The sequence below is a fragment of the Ciconia boyciana genome, chromosome 5, assembly GCF_034638445.1.
Source record: "Ciconia boyciana chromosome 5, ASM3463844v1, whole genome shotgun sequence".
NCBI lineage: Eukaryota > Metazoa > Chordata > Aves > Ciconiiformes > Ciconiidae > Ciconia > Ciconia boyciana.
In genome coordinates, this window is record NC_132938.1 from 78,929,402 (window position 1) to 78,955,248 (window position 25,847).

Consider the following 25,847-nt stretch of genomic DNA (forward strand, 5'->3'; position numbering starts at 1 on the left):
ATCTCTGCGTCTTCTGCAGCAGAAGAGGAGCACGTGTAGTTTACTGAGATTTGGTTTTTTTTTCATTGAGGTGTTGCAGTTGGAGGCAAACGATCCTCTAGAACGGAAGAAGTCGGGATGCTGTGTGCGAATACCAGGTATTTTTAGGTTCTCCTTAAACATGCATAAATTAATTCTAAACTTCTGTGTCTTTCCTCCCTTCCCCGAACTCCTACCCTTGAACCTATTTGAAAACGATAAATATAGTTGTGAAATATGTAAAAATAGGGATGTGAAAACAGAAGGATAACTGGATGGGGGCTCCCGTGGGGCTCTTTTTCTTAATCCTGGGTTTCTTTTGGTGAACTTGTATTTTTGAGCAGACCCTTGGGCAGCGTGCTGGCTGGCTTGCAGTGAGCGAGCCGGCTACTCTGTGAGTTGACAGAGTGGCAGGTAAGTGGCAGTAGCTAATGGCAGTTAGCAGAGGTCTGGACAGCTACGTGTCCCTGAAGACATGAGCTCTTTGGGGGTTGTGTCTTCCCAGAGTGAAGCTGATCATCACCCTACAGAATCTGACAATTCGCATCCCTCCACTCAGCCTTCGCTGTCGGATTTGCTCAGCAGTCTTGCAAAAGGGGAGGTTTTATTTTATTTTTGCTCCCCAAATCTGTTGAAGTCGTAGGGAAGGAATGATTGCCTTCAAGGAAATTACCCATCAGCTGCTATCGGTAATAACTTGTTTAACGCTTCTGTAGCACTTGACGTTTTTAAGACCGATGTGCCAAAAAAGAAACAAAAAGAGAGAGGGGGTTGTTTTTAAATGGCAAAGGATACTTTCCGCCTTTTCGTTGCAGCTCCCAGGTAAGAGTAAGAAAAATGTCCCTCGCTCCCCGAACCTGAACGCTGCCTCCGCTCAAAACGCGCCGAGGGAGAAGGCGGGCGGCTGCACCCGCAGCTTCGAGACCCATTTGCTAAACAGCAGGAGGGTTTAACAAACCCCATTTCTCACGCACCCTTGACCATCTCCCCAGCCCTCTCTCCCGCCTCCATCGCTGTCGGGATGCTCCGCAGCCTTCCCGCAACCCCAACCCCTTCCAGCGGCGGCCGCCTGGCAAAGAGAAGCGGGAGCGCTGCCCCCCCGCTTCTCCCGCGGCGCGCCCCGGCCCCCCCGCGCCACCCCGGCCCCGCTTTCGGGCGGGAGAGCACGTCCAAGATGGATGGGGACTAGCTCCTCGCAGCCCCGCGCAGCAGCGGAGCCGAGCGCGGCACAAAGCCGGGCGGCGCGGCGCTGCCCCCCGCGGGCCCTGCGCGCCTCTGCCGGCGGCGGGGCCCCCCCGGGGCCGCGGGACCGGGGCTCCCCCGCGGGCCCGCCCCTCCGCGGAGCGGCGCGGTGGCGGGGCGGGGCGGCCGCGCCCGCGGGGCACCCCTGCCCGCCCGCCCCGGCGGCAGCAGCGAGACGCGCCGGGCGCCGCCGCTCCGCGCCCCTCCGCGCCGCTCCGCGCCCCTCCTGCAAACTTTTGCCGGCGCGCAGCCGCCCCGCCGTTCCCTCCCGGGAGGCGAAGTGGGGGCCGTGCCCTCGCCCCGGGCGGCGGCGGGTGCCCCGGGGGGCTCCCGGCTCCTTTTCCCGGCTTTTTATTGTTTTTCCTCCTCTTTTTTTTTTTTTTTTTTTTTTTTTTCCCCGCGGGGAGGGGTGGAGAAGGGGAAGGGGAAGGAGCTATAAAGCGCGAAGGGACGTGCGTGACACAGTCCCCGCCGCAGCCCGTCCCCGCCGGAGCGGGGGGTTAGGTAAACACCCGCCCCCCCTAAAAAAAAGCCGCCCCCCCCCCCCCCGGGAGGGACACGACGGGACGGGACCGGACGCCGCAAGGTAAGCCACCGGCACCGGGGCGGGGGAGCGGGGCCGGCCGCGCAGCCCCCCCCCCCATTGCCGTGGGGGCGGCGGGGGGCGCGGTGCCCTCTCCCCGGCTGCGGGACCCTGGGGCAGAGCGGCGCGGGGGCCGCGCCGCGGGCAGCCCGGCGCCCTCCCTCCGGCTGCAGCGCCGAGCCCCTCGTCCCGGCACCGCTCCGCCGCGGCTCCTGCGGGATGCTGCCGGCAGGACCTCGGCGCCCTCTCGGGTCCCCCCTTCCCCTTTGAGGTTTGGTTTTTCCTCCCCGTTTTTGCCCTCTTTCAGCCGGCGGTGCCCCGCGGAACCGGGCTGCCGCCGGGAACCCCGGCTCATCCTCCGGCGCTGCCGCTGAGCGGGTGTGTGCCAGGCAGGCGACGGCTGCGTCTTCGCCAGCATCACACTTTGTTTTAGGGGGGAAAAAAAGAAAAAAGAAACAAAAAAGTGGCTACCAAAAAAAAGTAGACAGAGAACTCAACGGTGGGATGTAAGTGCTGAGATTCGCTACGTGCAGCTTGAGTCGTGTTTGTATTTCGACAGCGCAGAGACAATGGCTACAAAGCGTTGTTTAATCACTTGCAGATATAACTTTTATGTACATAAACCTTCACAGTTAAAGGCTAGCGCAGATTTTTGAAAAGCAGTGATTCTCTGAGCGGTTTTGTTCTGGATGTGTTTAACACTGGAGCGGTAACGTGGCCCGATTCCTCAGCTGGGTCAGCTTGGTGCCAGGGATGAGCGTGATCTTTGTGCCACGCTGCCCAGGGCTGCTCTGGAAATCATCCCAGTGGGCACCTACGTGAGCAGGGCAGCCTCTGCAAGGCTGGTTTCAGAGAGCGGGTTGTGAAGCTTGTAGGGTCCTTGGACTTTCCCTCCCCACCAAAGGATCTGGTTAGCATCTAGTTACAATCTTTAATTAAAATGCTTAAACAGTATCGCTCTTCTTGTGGCTCGACTGAGCTGCGGGAGGCGAGCTCAGCGGGGAGGCAAGGTCCCCAGCGTAAATACACAGATCTCCCTGGCCCGGCTGGCGGGTTGCGAGGCGACGTTCAGTGACACAAGCGTGGCACCGTGTCTCCGTCAGAGCATCCTCCAGTCGGGCTGCACTGGCAGCCCCGTCCAGCACCGTCTTACGATGGGCTTCCAGCCCTGGTGCACCGGTTTCATGCTTGGTCGAGCCGGTGGAGTTGCATCTCTGTAAAACTGGAAGAGACGAGGGCGATTTGAGGGTGAATTCCTCCCTGGGCAGTTGGCGGCGAGTGATTTATACGCTAGTGACCCTGGCAAGGTACTGCTGGCTTGGCCATAACCTGGTTTCTGTAAAAATAGCGCTTGGGTCTTAGACATCATCAGCACCTTTAGCTGTGCTGTAAGGGAGCAGGGAGAAAAACTTTGTGATTCTGTTCAGCCTACTTTGAAAATCGCTGATTCTTAGCTATTTTAGGAATGGCATTTTGGATTGTTTCTCGTCAGGAATGCCTCATCCTCCCAGCCTCGCTCTCCTACCTCGTAGCAAAACGCATACCTGCCAGAGGAGAGCTGCCGAGGTCACCTTTCTAGTACCGTTATCCCACTTTAAAAGTCTCTGTGAGTACTTAGAGTAACGTCTAGAATTTAAAACTTGTTAATATTTGAAAGAGGAGAGGACTTCTTAAAACCCTGAGAGATTTTATGTTCTATTTCAACCATTAAAAATGTGATGAAGCAGAAATGTGCAGTAGCGCGTCACGTGTGGGTACTGTATGGATGTATTTGGGGTCCCGTGGCTGTGTTTCATCCTGTTGGAGGAGAAGGATACCTGTTCCTTGTGGACTTTCTGTGTCGGCAGATAACGAGCCCCTCTTAATTCGAAAGAGCTTCATAATATGTCTGAAAAATCCCTTCAGCCTTGTCACACTTCCGTGATGAGGACTGCGGGTGCATCATGCTGTCCTTGTTTCTGCACGGCCCCGGACAGAAAACGCATTGATTTTTCTGCTGTGGAGGGCGGGCACCGCAGCATGTCATCGCAGCCCTGCCAGCGAGGCGACACGGCGCGCGTGTCCTGCGCCCGCCCGGGGACACGCTGTGCTCCGCGGCACCTCTGAGAGGAGCTGGCGGTTCCCTGGCGCGAGCCACACCTGGCAGGTGGTCGCACACGTGTGACACGCTGCTGGCGTCATCGGCCAGTGGGTTACCTCACGCCCCAGCCCCCCCGGGGGAGTTCGGGGTTTGGTGATCAGATGCGCAGTCTGAGAGGGAATTCGAACGCCGTGTAGGATGCTGATCCCACAGATATTAATATGGGCCCCTCTTTTTAATTTTAAGAAGGTTGTCACAGAGGTGGGGTAGACCTGCGTAGGATCGCCCTGCGCGCCTGTTTTGTTGTGGATGACTACTTCGGAAACACCAAGGAAAGGCATTTAGGTTTCCCCAATGTTTATAAATACAATATGGTGAAAACTGTCAAGCAAGCTGTTCAAAATCACGTAACGCCTGTGCTGCCTTCCCTGTTCGGCTCGAATGCCTTCACCACATACTCGGCGTTCATCCGACGTTTAAAGCTCCCGGCACGCAGCTCCGGCCCATCTGCCGCGGTTTTCCAGCGTGCCTCTCCTCCTCCCGCGAGCTGGACTGGGGACGCAGCGGTGTGGGCAGGGCCGGTGCTGCGGCTCTGCTTGTGCCACGACCCGCTCATTTGGAGCCCTGGGCCTCCTTCAGCGCCGCGCTGCTCCCGGCTGGCTCGGCGAGAGCCCGGGCTGCCCCGAAGCATCCCGGCTCGTATGCCAAAACTGTGTGTAGGGGCAGAAACGGCGTCTTCAAGTCCGCTTTGTCCTCCTCAGAAGGTTTGTCCACCTAAGGTCTGTCCGCCTTAGAAGTCCCCTGAAAATGAAGGGGTAAACCCTTTCCTGGGAAGTGCCCTGAGAGCTGAAGCTAGCGATGGGTGGGTTAATGGTGCCAGGGGAGCAGGGGCTCACCTTGGCTGTGCAACGTGGTTTCGAGCCTCCAGCCGCGCGGTGGCCTTCTGCTGCCCGTCCCGTGGCTTCGGTAGGGCTGGATGGAGCCTGTTTGCCGGACGTTTCGCTCTGAAGTGTGCCAGGGTCTTCTGCCTTAATATATATAAAAAGATGAGATGTTTATTAAACTCAGACCCTGCTTCTCCTTCTACATTTTATGTTCTGAAAGGCTGGTAATAAACAGTTTATTAAAAAGAAATCCTGATTTATTTCTGCAAATGGTTACACTTCAAGCTGGTACCAAACAGTTTGGTAGGAGACCACCTTTTATGCTTCCCATGGCAGTTTAAAAGATTGCTAGAAAAATAATCCAGAATCTAAGTAGGTTTGGATAAAGGCAAGCCAGGACTCTACGTCAGAGTATGTGGTGCTTTTATGCAGCGAAGCGGCGGATTTTACCACAGAACATCTGGGTACTGGCTTCAGTTACAGCACAGATTTTAGTGGGATAACAAGTCTTGTTTGGCTTCACGTTCATTTTGAAGTCACTAAACTTTATATGAATAATAAAACTGTAAGCCCATTACTTCACTATTTTCAAGGGGCTATTTCAGTCCTCCTTCAGGGTCTTGCATCTTTCTAGAGCTGGTTTTATTTTGTTTTACTAAGTGGGTATTTATCTTTTCAGTCCCCGGCTTGCTTTCGCAGGAGGCAGATTTACTAATTTGTACCGATGGACACACCAGAGATGGCGGGTTTCCATTCGACCTTGCCGAATGTGCACGTTTTCTGCATTAAGGGCAGTCTAATGAAAACTGCACGTTTCTCGTTCAGTGCATTCAAAGGGGCTGATGTTATTAACGTGGAGGACTATATAGCTGCTCTGGGCTACCCGTTCAGCCGCTCGTGAGAGTTAAAATGACGGGGGAGGTTTTGCTTTCTTTTTCTGTTTGATTATAAAATGCAGAGGAGAAGGGTAGACCTGACTGAAGGAGGGAAGGGCCGCCTCCTTCATGTAAGAAAACAAGTTTGCAAGCCCTTGCAAAAGGGTGCATGTACTGGTGGGGATGCCCAGCATCGAGGGTGATAACCTTGACTAATTATATATCAAGAAATACGTGTTTGGAATGTAAGGCTTGTGTGAGAGTGTACAGACAGCCCGTGAGACTACCGTTTACCTTGCTTACGGAGAAGCCGGTGTGATACCGAATGCTGTTGAGCTCTGTATTTGGTGTCACTGACTCTACAAGCAGGAGCGAAAGGAGAATAAATCAGAATTATGTTAAAGGGAAGAGAATATCTTAGGTAAGACCAGTGAGAAGGGACTCAAGTACTGCTTGAGCTCTGTTAAATAACGAGCAGTGCAGTGAGCGAGCATTGCCTTGGAGAAAAGGCAGAGTACAGAAGCTGCGTTCCCCACGCTTGCTTTTACATCGTGACTGAGAATACGACAAAAGTCTTCGTGAGATCAAACAGGGGTAGTTTCTGCCTGAGAAAACGACTCAAATACGCTAATGCTTATGGATGGATGGAAGGAGCTTTGAAGGCTGAGGAGATGTTATGTTTGCAAACTTTAACAAGATGTCATTAGGAGAGGAAGTATTTGCCCTTGGATTGGGAAATAGGTCAGGGTAATAAATCATAACTCCAGGAGAACGTGCTTAAAGCTGGAAATAAATTAAGAGGGACAGAGAGAGTAAATATTAGAAAGAAGTTTGCTCTTTCAGAATTAATTTTCTCATTTGCAGTATGCAAGGACACCCACAGAACGGGAGAAAGATAAACGTTAACACAGAGCTGTAACAGGAACCAGCCGAAAATCTCGTGACTGCATAGATGGCTTTGATTGCACCCCAGGGAACACATCGGTCGCACAGGACATGTCAGAAGCAGGCAAAGTGTCGTCTTTTTCAGTTCACGTGTGAGATAGCTGATACTATAACTTCACCAAAAACGTGATGATCTTCTGGGGGACATTTTACAGAATGGGTTTTAAATGCCGTTCGAGTAATCAGCAACACGGGTGGTCTGAGAACCCAGCCCATCACTGCTTCGATAAACAAAAATATACCTGAGTTGCCAGAGGGATGCAGGCGATTCCTGCGCCGAGCATCTTTCGGTGGGCTCTGTCCTTCCACCTGGGCAGGGGCGAGCGCTCAGGTAACCGCAGCGTTTTCAGCATTTCTCCCAGATTGCTCAAGAGCACGCGGGGTTGTTCGAGTTTTGGCCCGAATCGAGACCCCTCTGGTTTTAGGGTAATTAAATTCAGTAGTTGGAGAGATGTTTGTTGCTTGCGTGACAGCTGAGATAAGAAGCAGTGGGTACTTACCACGAGCACCTGGAAATCTGAAAAACAAAAGGCAATAATTTATCTTTCCTACTTCATTCCCCCCTCCGCAGGTCCGGATATGAGTGCCCCTCCAGCGTGACCCTCGCACGCTCACAACGTGACACACCACCGAGGCCGACGCTTCCCCTGTGATTTACAGGGGAAAAGCATTGTTCGCCTAATTGAGCGCATTTCTTTTTTTTTATTTATTTAAGGAAAAGTAACTTTAAAGGGGTTGAAACTTTATTAGGATGGGAGGAAAATGATGCTTTTTCATCTTTCTCACTTTTCACTTGCTCAGTACCAAAATAGAGCAGCGCTAGACCAGCCGCCGCTCCTGCTGCAAAGGCTGGTGGGGAGGCAGGCGGGAGGTGCGACGGGATCGCGCGTTCGTCGCACATGTCTGCAGGGATTATTAAACAGGGTAGATGGTTTTTACAAAGCAACTAGAGTATCGTGAAGACATGAGTGCTCTTTTTCTCTCTCTCTCTCTCTCGCTACTTTGTTTAGGTGCAGCAGATTTACCTCTAATTTGTTTATAGTCAAACAGTCTCAACGTGTCTCAGCATTTTGAAATCCAGAAACCTGATGCAAATTAAGCAGTTTACAGATGGGGATGATGATGGTGCGGGAAAGCCAAGTGTCTCGGAGCTGCCAGCTGGTCTCTGGATGCAAAGGAAAACCTCAGTGAGCAGTGTTAACGGTTTCTAGTTCCCATTTTTTCTCTTCCTTTGGCTACTAAATCTGCATTTAATTCCCCATGGGCTTTGTCTCCTGGGTAAGAATTACTTACTTGAGTATGATTTGTCGGACTAATAGGATCTTATCCTTATTTGGGGAAGACCCTAGGGGCTCTCTCAAACTGATTTTTCAGTAATGAGAAATAATGAATAAAAATCTAATAGTCCTAGGGGGTATTAAAGTTACAATTTTGCAGGGAAGATTTAATGTCAGTCAATTAAAACTTTTATAATCCTGTTATAGTACAACAGTTGAAAAAAATTCATACTAGGAAAAATAAGTAGGTTTCAAGACCCTTTCACATCATGTGAACAAGTCTAACTTAATTTAACATTTGAATTAAGCAGGTATTTTAAAGCAAGAGTGTAAGACATCTCTTGCAAGTGTGTGATAGCAGGGCGGCAGGGTCAGGGAAAGAAATGTGCTATGTTAATTTACGGAGCGCGTTCTAATTCCCACTCGTTTAGGAAAAAGCAGTTGCAAAGCGTTTATAAGAAAATCCAGGCAATTAGGGCTTTAACTAGAAAACGCAAAATTCATACACGTCAGCGAGATGTGCTTCCAGGAGGCCAAAACATGCTTCTGGCTCAACCTTTTGCTCACTGGGTTCGTGGCCGTCCCCATGCAGCACTACGGGCTCGGCGTGGTTTTGTTCAGCCGGGGACTGTGCAGACCCGGCTCGTGGCCCTCGGCGAAATGTGCACGTGGGGAGCGAAGCGGGACCCAGGGGCATCGTCCCTGCGGGCAGAGCCCCCCACCCGGCTCCAGCCCAAACCTCTTGGGCCTGCTGAAGTGCCTTGAGGGGACAAAGCACCAAAGAGCAGATACTTTTTTGAATTTACAGCTTTTGGTTTTTACAATGCAATATTAATGGTGATGTTGAAATGACGCTTTGTCCTTTAGCTGTAGCTTTCATCCAAGCATCTCGCAGCGATTTCCAGTCGCTAGCGAAGGGACACCCTCAGAAGGCAGCGCTGGGTCCCACGCCACAGCTCTCATCACGTCTTCCCCCTTTGGGAAAGGAAATGCCCTTGGCACGCGTTTCAGCAATCTCTGAAAGCAGAAATTCCTTTCTTTTCCCTTCTTCTTCTTTCTTTTCCCTTCTTCTTCTTTCTTTTCCCTTCTTCTTCTTTCTTTTCCCTTCTTCTTCTTTCTTTTCCCTTCCTTTCCCTTCTTTTCCTTGCTGTCAACCAAGGATGTATGGTTACCATAAGAAGGCCTGAGGTTTTGGGGTTGTTTGGATGTTCGCTCACCCATGACAGCCTGACCTATCCGCCCGTATGTGTTCCCTCCGCTTTTGTTCGCAGTAACTAGATAAAGGACTAACCTTTTGCCTGCCAGCCTGGACAAATAAACACTGGCCCAGCAGTAGAGTGGAGCTGAAACCAACCCTTTTGATAATCTGATTTTTGAGATCCCTTATCACAGCTCTGCGGTTGACCCTGGCAGGTTTGAAACTCTTGCGGCACGTCCCTGCAGAGTGCCCATCTTTTTGCACTCGGGAAAGACTTTTCAGCTTGGTCATGCGGAAGCCCACCACTTAGAAAACCCAAAAAGTGTTAGAAAGCCACCCTGAAGACTGTCAGCTCCCAAACATGCTCCTATCCTGCTTTGGTGTGATGGGCTGGTGAGCTGTGGTTGGACTCGTGTTGTCTTGTAACCTCTTCGGACAGATGCGTGTGTCGGCTCTGACCGTAGGCCCACCTGTGGCAGCAATCTCCGTGGACGTGCTTCACTGTCTCTCTGGGCGTGTACCGTCTTGCCCTTGGGAGGTGAATCCCTTCTCCATTGCATGGCTCCTTAGCCCTGGAGACGTTCAATGATGCTGGGTGAGCAGTGCCCCGCCGTGCCTACTGAGCAGCTCAGGGCAGGCATGCGGGCTGTGTGGGTCCGTAGTTCCTCCGGCGCCTGGCCATGCTTGTCCCGAGTCTTTCATCCGCTTCTCAGCAGCTGCAACAGCCTTGAGAAACCTTGGGAGCCGCCTGCACCGTACGGACGCTCTCCTCCTGCAAGGGTCCCCGCTCCCTCATGAACATGGGGGGCTGGAGCCTCCGCGCCCGGGTCCGGGCAGGATGAATCTCCCCCACCTTGCCATGCGAAGGTCCAGCCGTTGGGGGAAGCAGAAGTTTGGATTTTCTCTGGAGGCAGTGGGAAGTGTCAGGCACCGCAGGGGGTGACCGCAGGTAGCTGCGTCGAGACATTCTGAGCAGTTAACGTCCTTCGCTAACACTTTTCACTAATTTACTGAGTTGCCCTCTATAGGAATGTGTGTCTTTTCTAAAGCAGGATGCTAAGGAAATAAGTGCCAGTAGACAAAATTTAGCCAGCGTGAGCATTCCTGCTTTTTCTCGTCCCTGCCCACGTAGCGTATAGAAGTGAGCATGCGAAAGGGGTAATTTTCGGAATGACAGACAGGAGAAGTGGTGAGGCTGATCGTCCTCCCTGTGATGTGGTTCACTTGCGACGGGCCGTCCTGCGCTCTCAGCCACCACAGCCTCTGAGGAAGTCACCGCAGCTAATGGCGTGACTCAGAAATCATCTGTGCTGCTTTCTAGGGACGGTGGGGATCAGCGTGGGGGACGAGATCCACGCTGGGTCTTGGAAAGTCTTTGCTGCTGTAACTGTGGCTGAGGTCTGCCAGCTCTAATGCTGAGCACACTGGTAGAAATATGTAAATAGCAATATCTTTAGCACTACATTTGATACTTTCCATTTTCAAACACTTGACAAATGTTTACATATTTTCAGCAACCCTTTTCCAGCTAGGGAAAACGAGACACAGCATCTGTGAATTACTGTGATACGTAACAAATCATTATGAGAGAGCACCTTAAGGGTTCATTAAGGACTTGCAGGGCCTAAGATTTCCTTTACTTGGCTTTAAAGCAGATAATATTGAAACTGAATCCAATTTCGGACAGTAAGTTCAATCAGAAAAATTTGGATTCTGATGATAATTGAGGAATTGGAAATTTTGGGGGATCACCTATCAGCATAACGTGTATTGCTGTGGTCATAAGTAATATGGGCTAGGCTCTCGGTTCGGTACAAAAAGTCATAGTTTCTTTGAAGTCAGCTGAGGATCTGGATTACATGATTCGGGTGTAACTAAAAGCAACACAGAGATAAGATTGAAAAAATACAGGAAAGAACAGAATAAAATGGAAATAACTTTTTCCCCCTGTTCATATAAATTCTGTTTTCTCCTTGTCCCATATCTAGTTAACTACGAGTCTTCCTGGATTGAAAAGAACCTAGAATCCAACCTCACAATTGCATTTAGTGCCAGATGCCTGCTACAGTTGCTGTTTGAGTTCCCATTGCTGTGTCTTTGCTCCGAGATACCCACCGCCCCTGCAGACCACAGCGGGATATCCACCGTCCCGGCAGCAGCGCAGGGATGCAGCCGCTTCCCCGGGCGTCACAGAATCGCCTCTTGGGCACGAGCACCATAACCGGGGTTGTTACCGGAGCTGCTGCCCTGCTTTGCTCTTCCAGCTGCCAGAGGGCTTTCTGGAGAGCTGCTGCTGTTACTGTCTGTGCTATTGCAGGCATTACTGGTCATTACTGGTTAGCCTGGAAGCATTGAGAAATCCCAGGCAGTGAAAAGGAAGATACGGTGAAATTGCAAATGAGAATTTCTGAGTAGCCGTTGCAGGAAAACTGTGTGTGTAGAGGTAGGGAAGTGGGCGTGAATGCTAATGTACTTGGGCTGGCTGTGGTTTGTAACCCTGTGTACATGTGTGGTGGCGTTCCTGACGCTGAAGAAAACTGCGTGTCTGATGGAAGCTGAGGGAATCGGCCTCTGTGCACTTCACAGGGTTTCAAAGTAGTCAGCAATTTTCCCTTTTTTAATCGTCTACCAAAAAGCAGAAGGGAAGAATTGCATAAGCAATTCCAGCGCGCTCACGGCACAGCTTTCCACAAAACGTGAGGGCTCCGGTTGTTGCTGGAGCCGCTGGAGGCTCAGCTTTCCCCCGCTCCTGCCCTGCAAGTCGCGCCGGTGACCCGCAGACCCTTGCTTGTCACTGCCTCTCCCGCAGCGCCCTGCCCCGTGCGAGCCCCTTATTTTCTCCCCTTTAACCAACACCTTGTTGGCTGCGGGCAGCTGCCGGGCGAGCGATATTCCCCAGGCCCTAGGAATGGCTCAAGCAACTTTAGCTCCTTTGGTAGTTAATTACGTTGGTTTTATGTTTTAGCGCTTTCCAAAGGTCTTTCTGACCTCCAGCCGTAAGCCCCGGCGGTTTGAGGATGCGACGGCAGGATGCACGGACCCCGGTTCTGCTCCTGCTCTTTATCATACCCTGACACTTCAGTCATCCCTGTCCCTCGCGGGTTTTGGCAAGGGCACTTGCTCATAATGTCATTCAGAAGTATTCCAGAGAAACAGTGGGAAACTCCGTACCAAATACCAACATGCTTGTGTTGGTTGTAATTTGTAATCGTTCGTATGTGTTCCTCCCCGCTAATCCCCTTGCTGAAATTCATTATGGAGAGACAGTAACATGCACTCGGAGAGCTGTGCTGAAGGCAGAATGACTTGGCCGAGGAAAGTAGCTATTGTTTTATGATTAAAGGAAGGGATTATATTGGGATTTCCTTGAACAAGGAAAGTCGCTGCCCCACTTTTATTGCTTGTAACAAGGGGATAGTAATTACTCTCCGTTATAAAACACCTCCAGATCTTGCGATGAAAGATTTGTGGTAGAGCTGCGTGGCATTCAGGGTTGGTTATCTTAAATGGCCTGGAGCTGTGCAGACTAAGATTTCTCTGCCTTATCTTATTTCTCCTACTGGGGCTCAAAGCCTGCGGAGACTATGGAAAAAATGCCCCTTCTCTGAGTGGGGCGTCTGACATGAGATTTTCCTCTGGAAGAGCTGGTACCAGACACCCATCCCGTGATGCCTGCCCTCTCGGTGAGCGACGTCCAGCCGCCTGGGGATTTCGTATGGGCTTGGGAGGATGAGCAGGTACGACAGTGAGGACGCAGGCCAGCTCGTGCCGGAGTGGCCAAGGGAAGCAGAGCTCGGCACGGGGGGCGAGCCGTCAGCTGGCTGCCACCCAGTGCTCCAGCACATCGCTTCTTCCCGTGCCACTGCCGTCCCCTCGCGAGGAGAGGTATGAGAGAACAACCGAGCATTGTAACGGAGGTCGCTGGGGACTCGCTGCTTGTTTGGTTTTGACGCTCACCGCTGAGTCGCATGGGTCGAGATGGCTGTGAAGGAGAGAAACGCTGGTATGTGGTCTCTGATTAAAAAAACTACTAGGCATTTCCTCAAGTGTCCCAAATGGCATCTCCTGGCTCAGCTGGTTTTTGAAGCATCCAGCTACCACCAGCTCCAGGATGGCAATTTCGATGTAATCAGAGTTGAATCTGTTTCCACTAAAAGTGGAAAAATAAATAAGGCTCAGTTTAGAAACAAAATAGTCCATGTAAAATTTGATTTTTGATACCATATCTCCCCAAGTATGTTTGCTTTTCAACATGTCTAATTTGAGACAGCTCTGCGTTTTACAATGTTACCCCTTTGGAATTAACCTCTCCCCTAAGTTGTCGTTCGTTGTCACTGTTGTTCATTAAGATTTGGTGGAAATGTACCCTTATTTCTTCATACCTTCTTATTTTTACATAGTTGGATTTTTTCCCCATGCTACTGTGATTTGTGTTGCTAAAACAATACTCCCAGCAAAGGAAAATCGCGGGTTGAATTGGAATTGCAAGAGGCGGTCGGTTAATCCACAGATTATTGACACGCTGGACCCTAAATGCTTCAAAGGCACCATTATAGTCCATCGTGTCCGTGCGTATTTAGGGAGCTTTAATCCACGGATTACAGGTCCGTAAATGCTCCTGCCCTCCCAGTTACAGCTGGTCCTGCCAACGGGAGCTGCCACGTCAAACCGGCCGCGGTGCTACACAAAAATATTGCTCTTTAAAATCCACGGAGACAGCAAGACACCCCTGCTTCCTTGTTGGGGCTGCGTTCCTCGGCCGCCCCCGTTCCGTAGGGAAAGATTTGGGGCTGGTGCACATCTCCGGCGGAGGGGCTGGCCGGGGCTGCGCTGGCCGAGCTCCTGCCGAGGCTCCCGCAGCCCTGCCTGGCCTGTGCTTTTCCCCAGGCACGAGGCAGGACCAGACAACAAATTTTCAAGAGCGCTGCTTTTTAAAAAAAAAAACAAACCAACACCCAAAACCAAAATGAAAAGCATACCAAACGTTTTCCAGATCCTTTAGGGAACAGTAAGTATGAAATGGCAGGCCTTCACTTTTCCCCTCTGGTCTCTCCCTAAACAAACAAACCGAGCAGCTCCCAGTAAATACTTAAAATTTCAAAGGCATTATTTTTCCTTGTTTGCACATTAAAAATAACTAATTGTATTACAATTGAAATTGGTAGGTGCTTTTAAACTCCTCTGTTGCTGAGGTGATAACTCTGTATGCTGAGGAGCATATATTTGTGTTATATATCTCTGGAAATGAAGTGTACCACGGAAAAGCTCACAGCTTTTGCATTGCTCACTTGCAGCGTTCCTATAATAAGTCAAAGAAGTCACACACTGCCCTTTTATTTCCGAAGCTGGACTTAAATCACATCAATAAATCTACAGACTTATTATGAGATACAGCATGGGTAATGTAAACAACGCAACCCCCCCGCCCGACGCACCAGAGTTTAAAAATAGGACGTAAGGAAGAAAAAAAGTTCACTATCCATACAATAAAAAGAGAAGAAATGCAACACACAAGCACTGTGGCAGGCAGTGCCTTCAAATTATCCTCCGTAAATTACAGTCATGCACTTCCCACTCTCTGTAATTAAACATTTGGGTTTATTTATTCAAGATGCATTTGCTTCAGGTAAGCCCAGATATTTTGTTTGTTTGTTTTGTTATTGTAAATCCTTTACAGGTCTCTGTGACCTGCAGACAGTTGAGAAGTAAAGCAAATGATTTCCATAGATCAAGGTACTTGAAGATGACTTGTGAATGGTTCTGGCATTGCACGGGGTGAATCTAATACTCTTGCTCCCTTTTTACACAGCGTAGGTATATTCGGTGACATCGAGCCTTCCTGTGAGCGCACGTGTCTGTGTGTGAAATAAATACACAACTGCTTGGATCCCAAACAGCCAAGCAAAATGGATTCTTGCCTCGCTGGGTGGGATTTCTGCGATGGGATGTGAGCGGGGAGCCTCTGATAGCTCGTGGGGTACAGCCTGCGGAACCGCTGCATTTTGCTGGAAAAAGATGGCTTGCTTGGGCAGACAGAAAATACCGTAGGCTTGATCGGCAAAATAAAAAATGGGGTGATTTTATCTGCCCCCGAGGCCGCCTGTTTCTGGCTTTGCTTGAGGATGCGCCCACCCCGCTGATCCCGCAGCCTGGGGGAAGAGCCCGCGAGGTGCTCAAAATTAGCACCTTTTGTGCTCCAAAATTAGCACAAATTAGCTCCAGCTACTTTGTCCCCAACTCGGAACCTAAGCCAGTTGCAAATCCCGTTATCCTCTCCATTTCTGCTTATAATTGCAGTTTACCTAGATATTTGCAGGCCTTTCGTATAGCTGAAATTTGTTATGCAAAGGTCTTACAGGCTGGACAGAGGGCTTGTGTACGTGGGATTTTGGAAAGGTCAGGTAAGGCTCGCTGCCTGAGTGGAAATCATTAAGAAGATAGGAGTGAATTGTGAGCGTCATAAAATCTATGATCCGATTTAATGATAATTTTCGTGTATGTGCTTATAGCTCAAATTTATAAAATGGCCAGACTGCTGCTTTTGTTTATTTATACTTTCTGAAGGAAAAAAAAACAACCCAAACCTCTGGCAAGGTGGTAAATTTTGAGGTGTTTAAAATTATATCCCACTCCAAATGTACAGCATGCATTTTTCATCTCTTTATTTAGATAAATACATAGAGGTTGATGAAGTAAACCTCTTCCGAGGCGTGGCTGTTGCTGCTGGAGTGTTTGTGCAGCCCAGGAGCTGCTCACCTGGGCACAGGACCGCCGCTTTCCAGGTTAAAAGGAAAGGAAACCCCCGCCACCTGCCAAGACTGCCCGGCATCGCTCAGCCTGCCCGGGCTCGGCGTCCCGGCGTCCAGCGGGCACAACGGGGCTGCCCCGTCCAGCTGGAACCGGTGAGCTGGGAGCAGCCCTGCCTGGGAGGAGATGGGGACCCCCTGGATGCTCCCTGCTCACAGCCTGGCTCCCCGAAGTGGGTCAGCCTGCAGGGGGGGAAAGAGAAGTGGGGGGGGGAAGAGAAAAGGAAGAAAAAAGAGAAATTTTTTTTCCTTTCTCTTGGAAATGGAAGAAAAAAGAAAAAATTTTTTTTCCTTTCTCTTGGAAATGGAAGAAAAAAGAAAAATTTTTTTTCCTTTCTCTTGGAAATGGAAGAATATACAAGCAAGTCATGTTTTTCTCAAGGAAGTTTTTCAGTGTTGCTCTTCTTGCTGGTCTAGAGCCGCTGGTGTCTGCGTGGGCCACCCTGGTCCCTCCCAGCTGTGGCGGGTTTTTACCTTTCGTCTGGTGCCGTGCTGGTGGTCGCTGCGTGGCATCTCCCTCCGCTCTGGCAATGCCGGGAAGGTCGGCATCCCGGCACGGCCGGGCTGGCGAGCGATGCCTTTCCCCTGTGCCAGGGTGTGACCTCCTGGGGCCCAGGGCTGCCAGCTCTGCCCGCACCCGCCGCTCTGCCCCGTCCTCACCCCGCAGCCAGCGTCGGCCTCGCCCAGGGCGATGGGGCGGAAGGTTTACCTTCCCGCTCGGGTTTAAGGCTCGGCTTAGAGAGAATTTGGGGAAAAAGCGAGAGGAAAAGATGGGCCATTAGAGGGCACTTTTGCAATCCTGGAGGAGGAAAGCGGTGCTTATTATTTCACTTAGGACTGTTTATTTTGGTGCTCTCTTAAATTCAGTGATAAACAGCAGGCAAATCCCTCGTGTCAGCAGGAATATATCAATAAAATATTGACTCCGAGTTTAAAAGAAAAGAAAACAAGACGAACTTGTAGAAAAGGGAATAAAAGGCATTTAGGAGGTGGCACAGTCTGGAGAATAAAGAATCACACAACATATTTCACGTAATTTGTATGGCTGTACAGTGCAGCGCTTAGGCCTCAGCTTGTACCTGGCTTCTAAAAATGAAGCTGGCTCGGAGCACGGCGCACCGAGACAAGAAAATCATTTGTTGGAAGTTTCCGAGGGCCAGGCGGGAGAGCACGAATTCACGTGCTCGCATCTAGCAAGTGCATTTTCTGAGGGACCCTGTCAAAGTCATTGTCCAGCAGTGAACTCGCCCAGAAAGAAACATGGGGCGAATAAATGGGTTTTTTGCTTTCCTCTTGATGTTTTGCATAAACTATAGAGGATTTAGCTTAAAACTCTGCCAAATTATAATGAGTGCACTGCAAAAAATAAAATCTGTTTATTAGCTGGTGTGAAAGGATGGTCTAACACTGACAGCACGGTTTCTAAAAACTGTGAGAGAGTTTTGGATGCCTCTTTGCTGTTGAGGTGTCCCACTTTTGGAAGTGTCATGCATGAAAATTGGGCCCATTTTAAGGCTCTGAGGTTGGATATGTGAAAATGAAAGCACTCAATCCTATTCGCTTGTAAAGGAACAAAGATTATAAAACTTTTCTTTTTCAGTACCAGTTGACAACTTTGCAAGCTATTTCATGTATGGAATGGGCCAGTGCTGCCTGCCCAGGCTGGGCAGGGATCACAGAACGAACCTTGATGTGTCTTTTGTAGTTATTTTTAAGCTGAAATGCTTTTACAATTAGATAAAGAAATCAGAGACAAATCTGTACCTTGTCGCTACACTGCCGTTGTTAACGGGGACCGAAACGCTGTCTACAGGAGTTTTTTAAGTGAATTCGCTCATGAAATTACTTAAGAAGTGAAGCTTAGCCTGAGTAGTCCTATAATCAAAAATCGTTTATTTTAATAGAGGTTCCATTGCACTGGCACCGACTATGGGAATACACAAGATTGCAATTTCAAGGGGTTCGTGTGGAGGACGCTGTCTGCAGAAAGTGTCAGAGTTTCTTACCTAACCAAATAATCTGCTGTAACTGTTGTGATTAAGTTGGAAAGAATTTCTTCCCTGTTGGCCAACGATAATACTTGAAAAATCAATAAGCAACGTCTTAGAGCACATGAAACTCATCCTGCTTTGTGTGAGAGGAGGTTTCTGCTGACTTGGGTGACTCAAGTCAGCAAGTATTTTGACTGACGATCTTTGCTCCAAAAGGTCAAATGTCATTAACTTTGCTGATAAGTATCAACACTTCAGTCCAAATTCGAGGAAATATGTCTGTGTCATCAAAAGCTAAGTCAGGACCTGGTTGGGATCAATTTTGACAAACACTGGGAAAGCTAAATCAGGATTTAGCTATAAGTAGCAATTGCATGTCTTAGGTAAAGCCCTTTACTCTTTCCCTTTCCGTAGGGCAAAGCGTTGCAGTAACCTGTTATTAAAGCATCCCAAACAATAACGAAGCGCACAATTTGAGACCTGTGAGCGCCGGAGATGAAGCGTTACAAGCCCTGCAGATGGGGAACCGCGGCCGTGTGCTGCTGTCACCAGGTTATCGCCAAATAAATGAGGGCACAGCCTTCTCCAACTGCAAAATAACTTTTGGCAGCCTCGGCACAGGCAGGGCTTACCCGCAAGACAGCGGGGCCATTGACCGGCAAGCTCGCTGCAGGGCTCCCTGGCACGCTTGCCGCTTGCTCGCAGGGGCCATGGGGCTCCTCCACGGTCTCTGTGCCCACCTGGGACATGACCACGGGGAAAACTCTGCCAGGTGAACCTCGAGCATTCGCTTTCATCTTTCCTGTGGTTTTCCACTCAGGAAGGGGAGGATCTGGCTGCAAATACAGGACTATGCGGCGGGCTGGGGAGGGAGAAAGCCGAGGAAGGCATAGCAGCCCTTGGCGTGAGGGAAGGCACGAGCGAAAGGAGGCGAGGATAAAATTGCGTCTTGGCGAGGGAGTTTTCAGTACGTGTCACTTGTGGCTTACGGTTACTTCGGGGTTTGCTGCGTATTTTCTCTTCCCTCTGGCATCACCAGTTTCAGTGGGAAAATAGAGAGATGAAGGGCAGGGACCGAGCTGGACAGCACGAGTGGGAGAACAGCAGAAAGCAGGGTGGGAATGGGCGGAGGTAACGGGGCCAGGGACAGCAGAGAGGAGGGGAGGGGGCTGAGTGGGGGGGACCTGCACCGTTGGTGGAAGGAGCAATTAAATAACAACGATGTTAGAGGCAGAGGAAGCAATACGAGGGCGAAAATAGCCCTCCGCAGACCGTGCTGGTGTCAGGAGACCTGCTGTCCTACACATGGACGGCTGTGCTCAGCCATACTGGGAGCAGGGTGGACCGCAGGACAGGCAGACGCTGCAGCCTCCTCTCTGCGCACGGTGGAAGGGGAGCTAGGGGCAGCGGGGAGAGGGGATTTGGGAAGATTTTGTCAGGAGCTCGGGGGGCGAAAAAGAGGACGAGACCCCCTGCTGCCTGCGGCAAATTCTCCCGTTCGGGATGCCGGCACCTGCAGCGAGCTTCGGCAGGGACGTGGTGATGACGAGAGGGGCAGAGGCTGGCAGGCTGCTGGCCTCCGTGAAGAGGAGAGCAGGAAGGGGCTCGCGGGGATTTTGGTGCCGCCGGGGAGTGGGTCCTGCTGAAAGCTCCGAAAGGGCCAGGGGGGTGGGCTGGGGCGAGGAGGAGGGTCCCACGCCGTGACCGCACCGGCCTCCAGTGGCTCCTTTGGGGTTTTTGGAAGGTAAAGCCATGGGAGGGGGAAGGCGGAGGCTGCTGGGGCTTCCCTTGGGGCGCCGGCTTATATTTTCATGAAGTGCTTGAAGGGGAAGAGCAATTTTATTACGGCTTAGACTACATCATGCCACTTCTCAAGGAGCTTTGTGTTTGCTATTTTTACACAAAATATTAGGGAAAGGTCAAGTGGAGGGGGAAAAAAAAACCCCAATCTCAACAGCAGATTTGATCTTAAAGGTGAAAAGAAAGAGTTTGTTGTAAAGCCAAAGTTAATTTACAGTGCGGTACAAGGAGCGGTGCATGACCGCACATTCAGCCAAGTAACAACAAGATAAAACTGTTCCTGCCAGCTCAGCTTTTTATCGTGCTTCTCCCCAAAGCCAGTGGCTGTCACAGTTTAGGTAATGGCCTAAACCTCTTTTTTCTAACGTTAAAAAATGTTATCATTTAGCAATTTGAACTCGCTATACTCGTACCAGAAATGGGCTTTGTTTCCCCCCTACCACCCCCCCTACCAGAGCCATTACATATGAGATCATCTACAGGCGATTTCCAGCCTGTCCCACTGTATATGTTAGGATAGTCATTACTGACCTAGTTGTAGACATACTAATGAAAGGCTGAGATTATGAATTATTATGCCTAATTTGTAAGGGATTCTCTGCTTTTGTGTTTTGCAATTCCCATCAGGCTTGAGGATTAAGCCCTGCTGAATTGCCTGCTAATACCAATGTGCTTTGAATATGTGGGGGTTTATATCACATGTTTTCCTAATTCATTATTTTTATAAAGAACAATTTCACTGGAAATACTTACTTTTCAAAAGACTGTTAGAAGCCCAACCAGAATCTCCTAGGGGAAGTGAAGTCGATGGACCCTCCATCTGCTCTGTGCTTCCTCTAGCTCCCATGTCCAGCGAGCTCTGTTTCTGCTACGGCAAAACATCAAACTGCGGCTCTACCAAAGTATGTGGAAGGCTTTTGCTCTTTGTTAATGAGAGGGAGAGATTCCAATTTGCACCCAGTGCGCAGGCTTGCTTTCAATTACAGTTCAAGATGGAAAAATCTTATTTACATACTTTATCCAAGCGCGGTGATGACGCAAGCTTAGTCCTTACGGTATGTATTCCTAGTGCTTGTACGGCAGTACAGTGAGGTGTACTGTAAAACATAAAGTGCATGAGATGTTGTTATGGGTGTGCCCGCGTTCCAGCAGTAAATCACCCCACCAGAGCCACACGAGTTTGCAGCTGGCCGAGTCAGCGACCGCGGGTCATGAATAAACCGGTGCTTTGCCACGGCCTCGCCCACCAGCATGGGACAAGCCGGTGGCAGCTCCTGCTGCGTGGGGTGCAGCTCTCCTCAGGTGGGACTCCCTGTCGTTGCTGTAGGATGCTCCTGCTGCGCTGCCCGCTGCTGCTGCTGCTGCTGCCGCTCAGCTCCAGGCCCCAGAAGTTACCCACCAGGGATGAGGAGCTTTTCCAAATGCAGATCCGGGACAAAGCATTTTTTCATGATTCGTCGGTCATCCCAGATGGAGCTGAAATTAGCAGCTACCTCTTCCGAGACACCCCTAAAAGGTATTTCTGTCTGGCTCAAGTAAGGAAGTTGTACTTCGAAGATACTAGCTTTATTTGCTGGGTGTTTTGAAAGAAAAATTGGATCCAGACCAGAAAAACACAAATGCCAGTGTTCAGTCTGGTGAAGTAAGTAACTATGAGAGTTTCCATCCCCATCTGGCCTCCCCGGCTGAGGGTCTATCCAATTTATTTGATTTCTGGGATAAGCCCAGAGCTCCCACAGACTGCAGAAGTTCCCTGAAGTGGGGCCACTAACCCGCAAAGGGAGCGGGAAGGAAATTAGAAACTACAGGCTTACCCCACCACACTTGTCTCTCTTCATTATTTCATATCGTGCTTTAAAGAAGCAACGTAAGCCAGCTGGTCTCAGTCAGAACTCCCCACTTCCCAACCTCGACCCTATGGGTCAGAAAATACTGAGGTTAGCCTGGGGAAGAACCTGAGGCTCCAAAGAGTTCAGGGAAGACCAGCACTGCCACCTTCCTCCGCATATCATACACCTCCTTCAGCCTTCATCGGTGAGAAACGTTTTCCAATAAACGACGTGTAGCGCATGGGGGGATGCAGGAGGACAGCTGGATGTGTATGTATCTATACGTGCTTCCAGGGCCCTTACCTGGACATGGCCTAAAATGTGTGTCTTGCTTTGAAGAGCATATCCCTAAATTCCAGGAAAGATCCCGTTTCACTCATTTATACCTTGGTGGCCATTTATACTGTATATAGTTAGTGTAGGGGTAAAAAGTGAAGTTGATGGAGGGGAGGGCAGGAGGCCAGAAACCCCTCTGCCATGTCTTGACAAGCAAAGTGTGAACTCTGCACCACCGTGTTAGTGGGGGGACTCCCCTCCCCTCCTTAGCTCTCGCCCACCATATTCCATATTCCATACTCCATACTCCATACTCCATTCCCTCTGTGCACACTTGCCTGTAAGTAACGCTTTTGTCTCTGTTGCCCCACCAAGATCAACCTTGATCATGTCAAGTCAGTCCCTGCCGGTTGGCTGCCATCAGGATTTATTGACGTATGGGCCTGTTAACCTTCCCCTAGGTATTTCTTTGTGGTTGAAGAGGACAACACTCCCTTAGCAGTGACAGTGACACCATGCGATGCCCCTCTGGAGTGGAAACTGAGTGTGCAAGAGCTCCCAGAGGAAGCCAGTGGAGAAGGTTCAGGTAACAAACCATCAATGACTTCCCTTGCGCCTCAGAGACCTGCTTTTCTCCTGGATTCGAAGCCCCTGAAACCAGTCTCGGGGTGATGCTGAGTCTCACAGCAGGCCCAGCTTTATGATCTCCTGTTTGGATCTTCAGCCCCAGTCCTACCATTGTGCAGGAAAGTGGCAGCAGGTAGCAACATGACAAGGAAAAGGGCTGTAAAAAAGCAAAAGTAAAAGCTGAGGTTATAGTCACAGACTGCACTGGATGCTGCCATAACAAACTGCGTTTGCCCGGAGTAACTCGGTTTCACGGGGGCTTTGCTGTGAGCTGTGTACACAAGATAAGAACTGGAGAGACAGGGCTGGCATCGCAGCAGGGCTGAGCTCACCCCTTTGAGGGGATGCGTCTGTAGACACGGAGCTTATCTGGAAAGAGCCATATAACTGCTACTCAAGAGAGAAAAGGTCTTTGGCTTCCAGAGCCTCTCACACAAGTGCTAAAATGTCACACACACCACGTTGTATGGTATACACACCTTTGGCCCCCACTGTATTTAGGCACCAGATTTTAGCATGACTCAGGGGGCCAAAGCTCAGGGCCCAAGTCCAGAAACAGGCAGCAGAGTCAGTTCCCCCTGGGGAACTGCGTGGCATCTCCAGGTTGGGTGCTTGAAGTACTCCAGTGGAAGGTATTAGCTACCATTCACGAGACTCCATTAATACTGGGCAGGTGCAATTTCTATTGCATTTGGTTTTAACCTGATCACCAAACCAGTTTCCCTCTCTGATTTGACAGAAGTACTGATTACATCTTCCTCAGAAGATAAAACCTTCCTTTTTCATCTCAGTTTTGTATTTTATGTAGAAGCGTCTGTTAGAGTTTATTTTCTCGTATTTGCAGATTGTGTCTGTATAAATGTTTTCTTTGCTTGTAATCTAGGTGAACCAGAACCTCTCGAGCAACAGAAACAGCAGATTACTAATGAGGAAGGCACAGAGCTGTTCTCTTACAAAGGCAATGATGTTGAGTACTTTGTGTCCTCTAGTTCCCCGTCTGGTTTGTACCAACTAGATCTGCTGTCGACAGAGAAAGATACACATTTTAAAGTGTATGCAACCACTACTCCAGAGTCGGACCAACCTTATCCTGAATTACCTTACGATCCTAGAATCGATGTCACTTCTCTGGGACGTACAACAGTGACGCTGGCCTGGAAACCAAGTCCCACCGCCTCCTTACTGAAGCAGCCAATTCAGTATTGCATAGTCATCAATAAAGAACACAATTTCAAAAGCCTCTGTGCTGTTGAAGCCAAGCTCAGTTCTGACGATGCCTTCATGATGGCTCCAAAACCAGGTCTGGATTTCAGTCCATTTGACTTTGCCCATTTTGGCTTCCCCTCAGACAGCAACTCCGGCAAGGAACGTGGTTTCCTAAAATCATCACCAAAGTTTGGGCGCCAAATATCCTCAAAGCCGAGAGTTGACCTGCATAAAGTTTGTATCGGGAACAAGAACATCTTCACAGTGTCTGACCTGAAGCCCGATACGCAGTACTACTTTGACATGTTTGCAGTAAATACCAACACTAACATGAGCACCGCATACGTTGGCACCTTTGCCAGAACAAAGGAGGAGGCTAAACAGAAAACAGTCGAACTGAAGGACGGCAAAGTTACAGATGTATTCATCAAGAGAAAGGGAGCCAAATTTCTACGGTTTGCTCCCGTTTCATCTCACCAAAAAGTCACCTTCTCCGTTCATTCGTGCCTGGATGCTGTTCAGATCCAAGTTAGAAGAGATGGAAAACTTCTCTTGTCTCAAAACGTGGAGGGTGTGCGGCAGTTCCAGCTTCGGGGAAAAGCAAAAGCTAAGTATCTCATTAGGCTGAAAGGCAGCAAAAAAGGTGCTTCTATGCTGAAGATCCTGGCTACTACAAGGCCTAACAAGCAGTTGTTTCCTTCTCTTCCTGAAGATACGCGAATCAAAGCCTTTGACAAACTCCGCACGTGTTCTTCGGTCACGGTGGCGTGGCTGGGCACGCAGGAGAGAAACAAATTCTGCATCTACAAAAGGGAAGTGGATGACAATTACAACGAAGAGCAGAAGAAGAGAGAGCAGAACCAGTGCTTGGGTCCGGATACGAGGAAGAAATCGGGAAAGGTTCTCTGTAAATACTTCCACAGCCAGAACATCCAGAAAGCAGTGACGACAGAGACAATCAGAGGCCTGCAGCCTGGCAAGTCCTACCTGCTGGATGTTTACGTGATAGGGCACGGCGGGCACTCCGTGAAATACCAGAGCAAATTGGTGAAAACGAGGAAGTTCTGTTAGTGCCCCTGTACATAGAAATATATGGAACTCCGGTCTGACCGTTATCCTACTTCCAAGTATACGGATTGACTACTTGCACAGCTGAGAAGTTGTGACCTGTATTTGTACTGTGTAGAAAAGATATCAACTTGTATATTTATGTTTACAGAAGTAACTGGTTGGAGGAACTGAGGGTGGTGCTCTCTGGGAGCATCTGGCAACGGTATTATTGTGTGTCCGGTGACCCACATGTGATGCTCAGTAGATGTCCAAGGTAGCAGGAAACCTCGAAGGAACTGGCACGCCTTTGCTTCCGTATTGCATGAACTGCTTCTAAATTATTTTATACTTAAAAGGCTGAGATACATCATTCGTCCACCTTGTTATTTACACACAAAACTCACAGACATACACCCTTTCTCTCAGTGTAGATGGTAGGGTTTCTGTAAATTATTTTATAGAGTCTTGTTTTAAATGTTTATGTTTCTATGATTGTAAACTATTAAAATCTCTCCCCAATAAAATACAGATCTAAACTAAGTATTAACTGGGCTGCACGTGAAGCAGTTTCATTGCTAATGTAAATTCTTACCTAGCTGATTTTCATGTTTAAATACTGTATGTATTTCATGTACAAAGTTGCCATAACGTTATATTCCTGTACATAAAATTAAAAATATTAGATTATATATTGTTTCTTTTTTTCTTGACATTCTAAGGGGGCAAAGAGACTTGGGGACAGAAGAGGCATGCCGAAACTTGAACCGAATTCAGCTAGGGCGTGCCTCTCTTTTGTTGTTCTTCATCTTTTTGGGCAAGGTGACTGAAGTCCAGTAGAATTACTGATGTTACCGAGTCAGTTCGAATCTGGAAGGGAGCGCAGGCCATCAAAGGAGGGGTATTTGTGGCATACACCGGGTCGACAGTGATAGAGGCACCAAAGGAGCAGGACAGCACAGAGGAGCTTCACTTGTCCCGGGTGAGAACGGGTCCTGTTTCGTCATGGTTGCGAGTGCCGCCAGCGCTTGCAAGGAGCTCACGGTCCGAGGTGGAGAGACCATACAATTCAAACAAATAACACACCAGAGAACCAGTTGTTATTTTTGTTAGATTATCATTGAAAACATTTGCTTTCTGGATGCTGCTGGTTTTGACCGCAG

General features: G+C 49.6%; 1 protein-coding gene across 3 annotated transcripts; it reads left to right on the forward strand.

The window, feature by feature from the left end:
- On the forward strand, nt 1–25,783 carry NDNF (neuron derived neurotrophic factor). Of its 3 annotated transcripts, none has more exons than XM_072861567.1 (4): nt 1–137; nt 21,027–21,215; nt 22,266–22,390; nt 23,315–25,783. In XM_072861567.1, exons 1-4 carry the CDS (start codon nt 118–120, stop codon nt 24,706–24,708), a joined length of 1,728 nt encoding a protein of 575 aa, XP_072717668.1. In that variant the 5' UTR covers nt 1–117; the 3' UTR covers nt 24,709–25,783. The 3 variants fall into 3 exon arrangements, with proteins under 3 accessions (XP_072717668.1, XP_072717669.1, XP_072717670.1); XM_072861568.1 differs by lacking the exon at nt 1–137 and adding an exon at nt 1,399–1,846; XM_072861569.1 differs by lacking the exon at nt 1–137 and adding an exon at nt 6,940–6,958.
- Nucleotides 25,784–25,847: the final 64 nt, after the last annotated feature.

Coding starts and splice junctions, on each gene's coding strand:
- NDNF (XM_072861567.1), top strand. CDS start 118: ATGCTGTGTGCGAATACCAG. Junction 138..21,026: donor ATGCTGTGTGCGAATACCAG/GTATTTTTAGGT, acceptor TCGTTGCTGTAG/GATGCTCCTGCTGCGCTGCC. Junction 22,391..23,314: donor AGCCAGTGGAGAAGGTTCAG/GTAACAAACCAT, acceptor CTTGTAATCTAG/GTGAACCAGAACCTCTCGAG.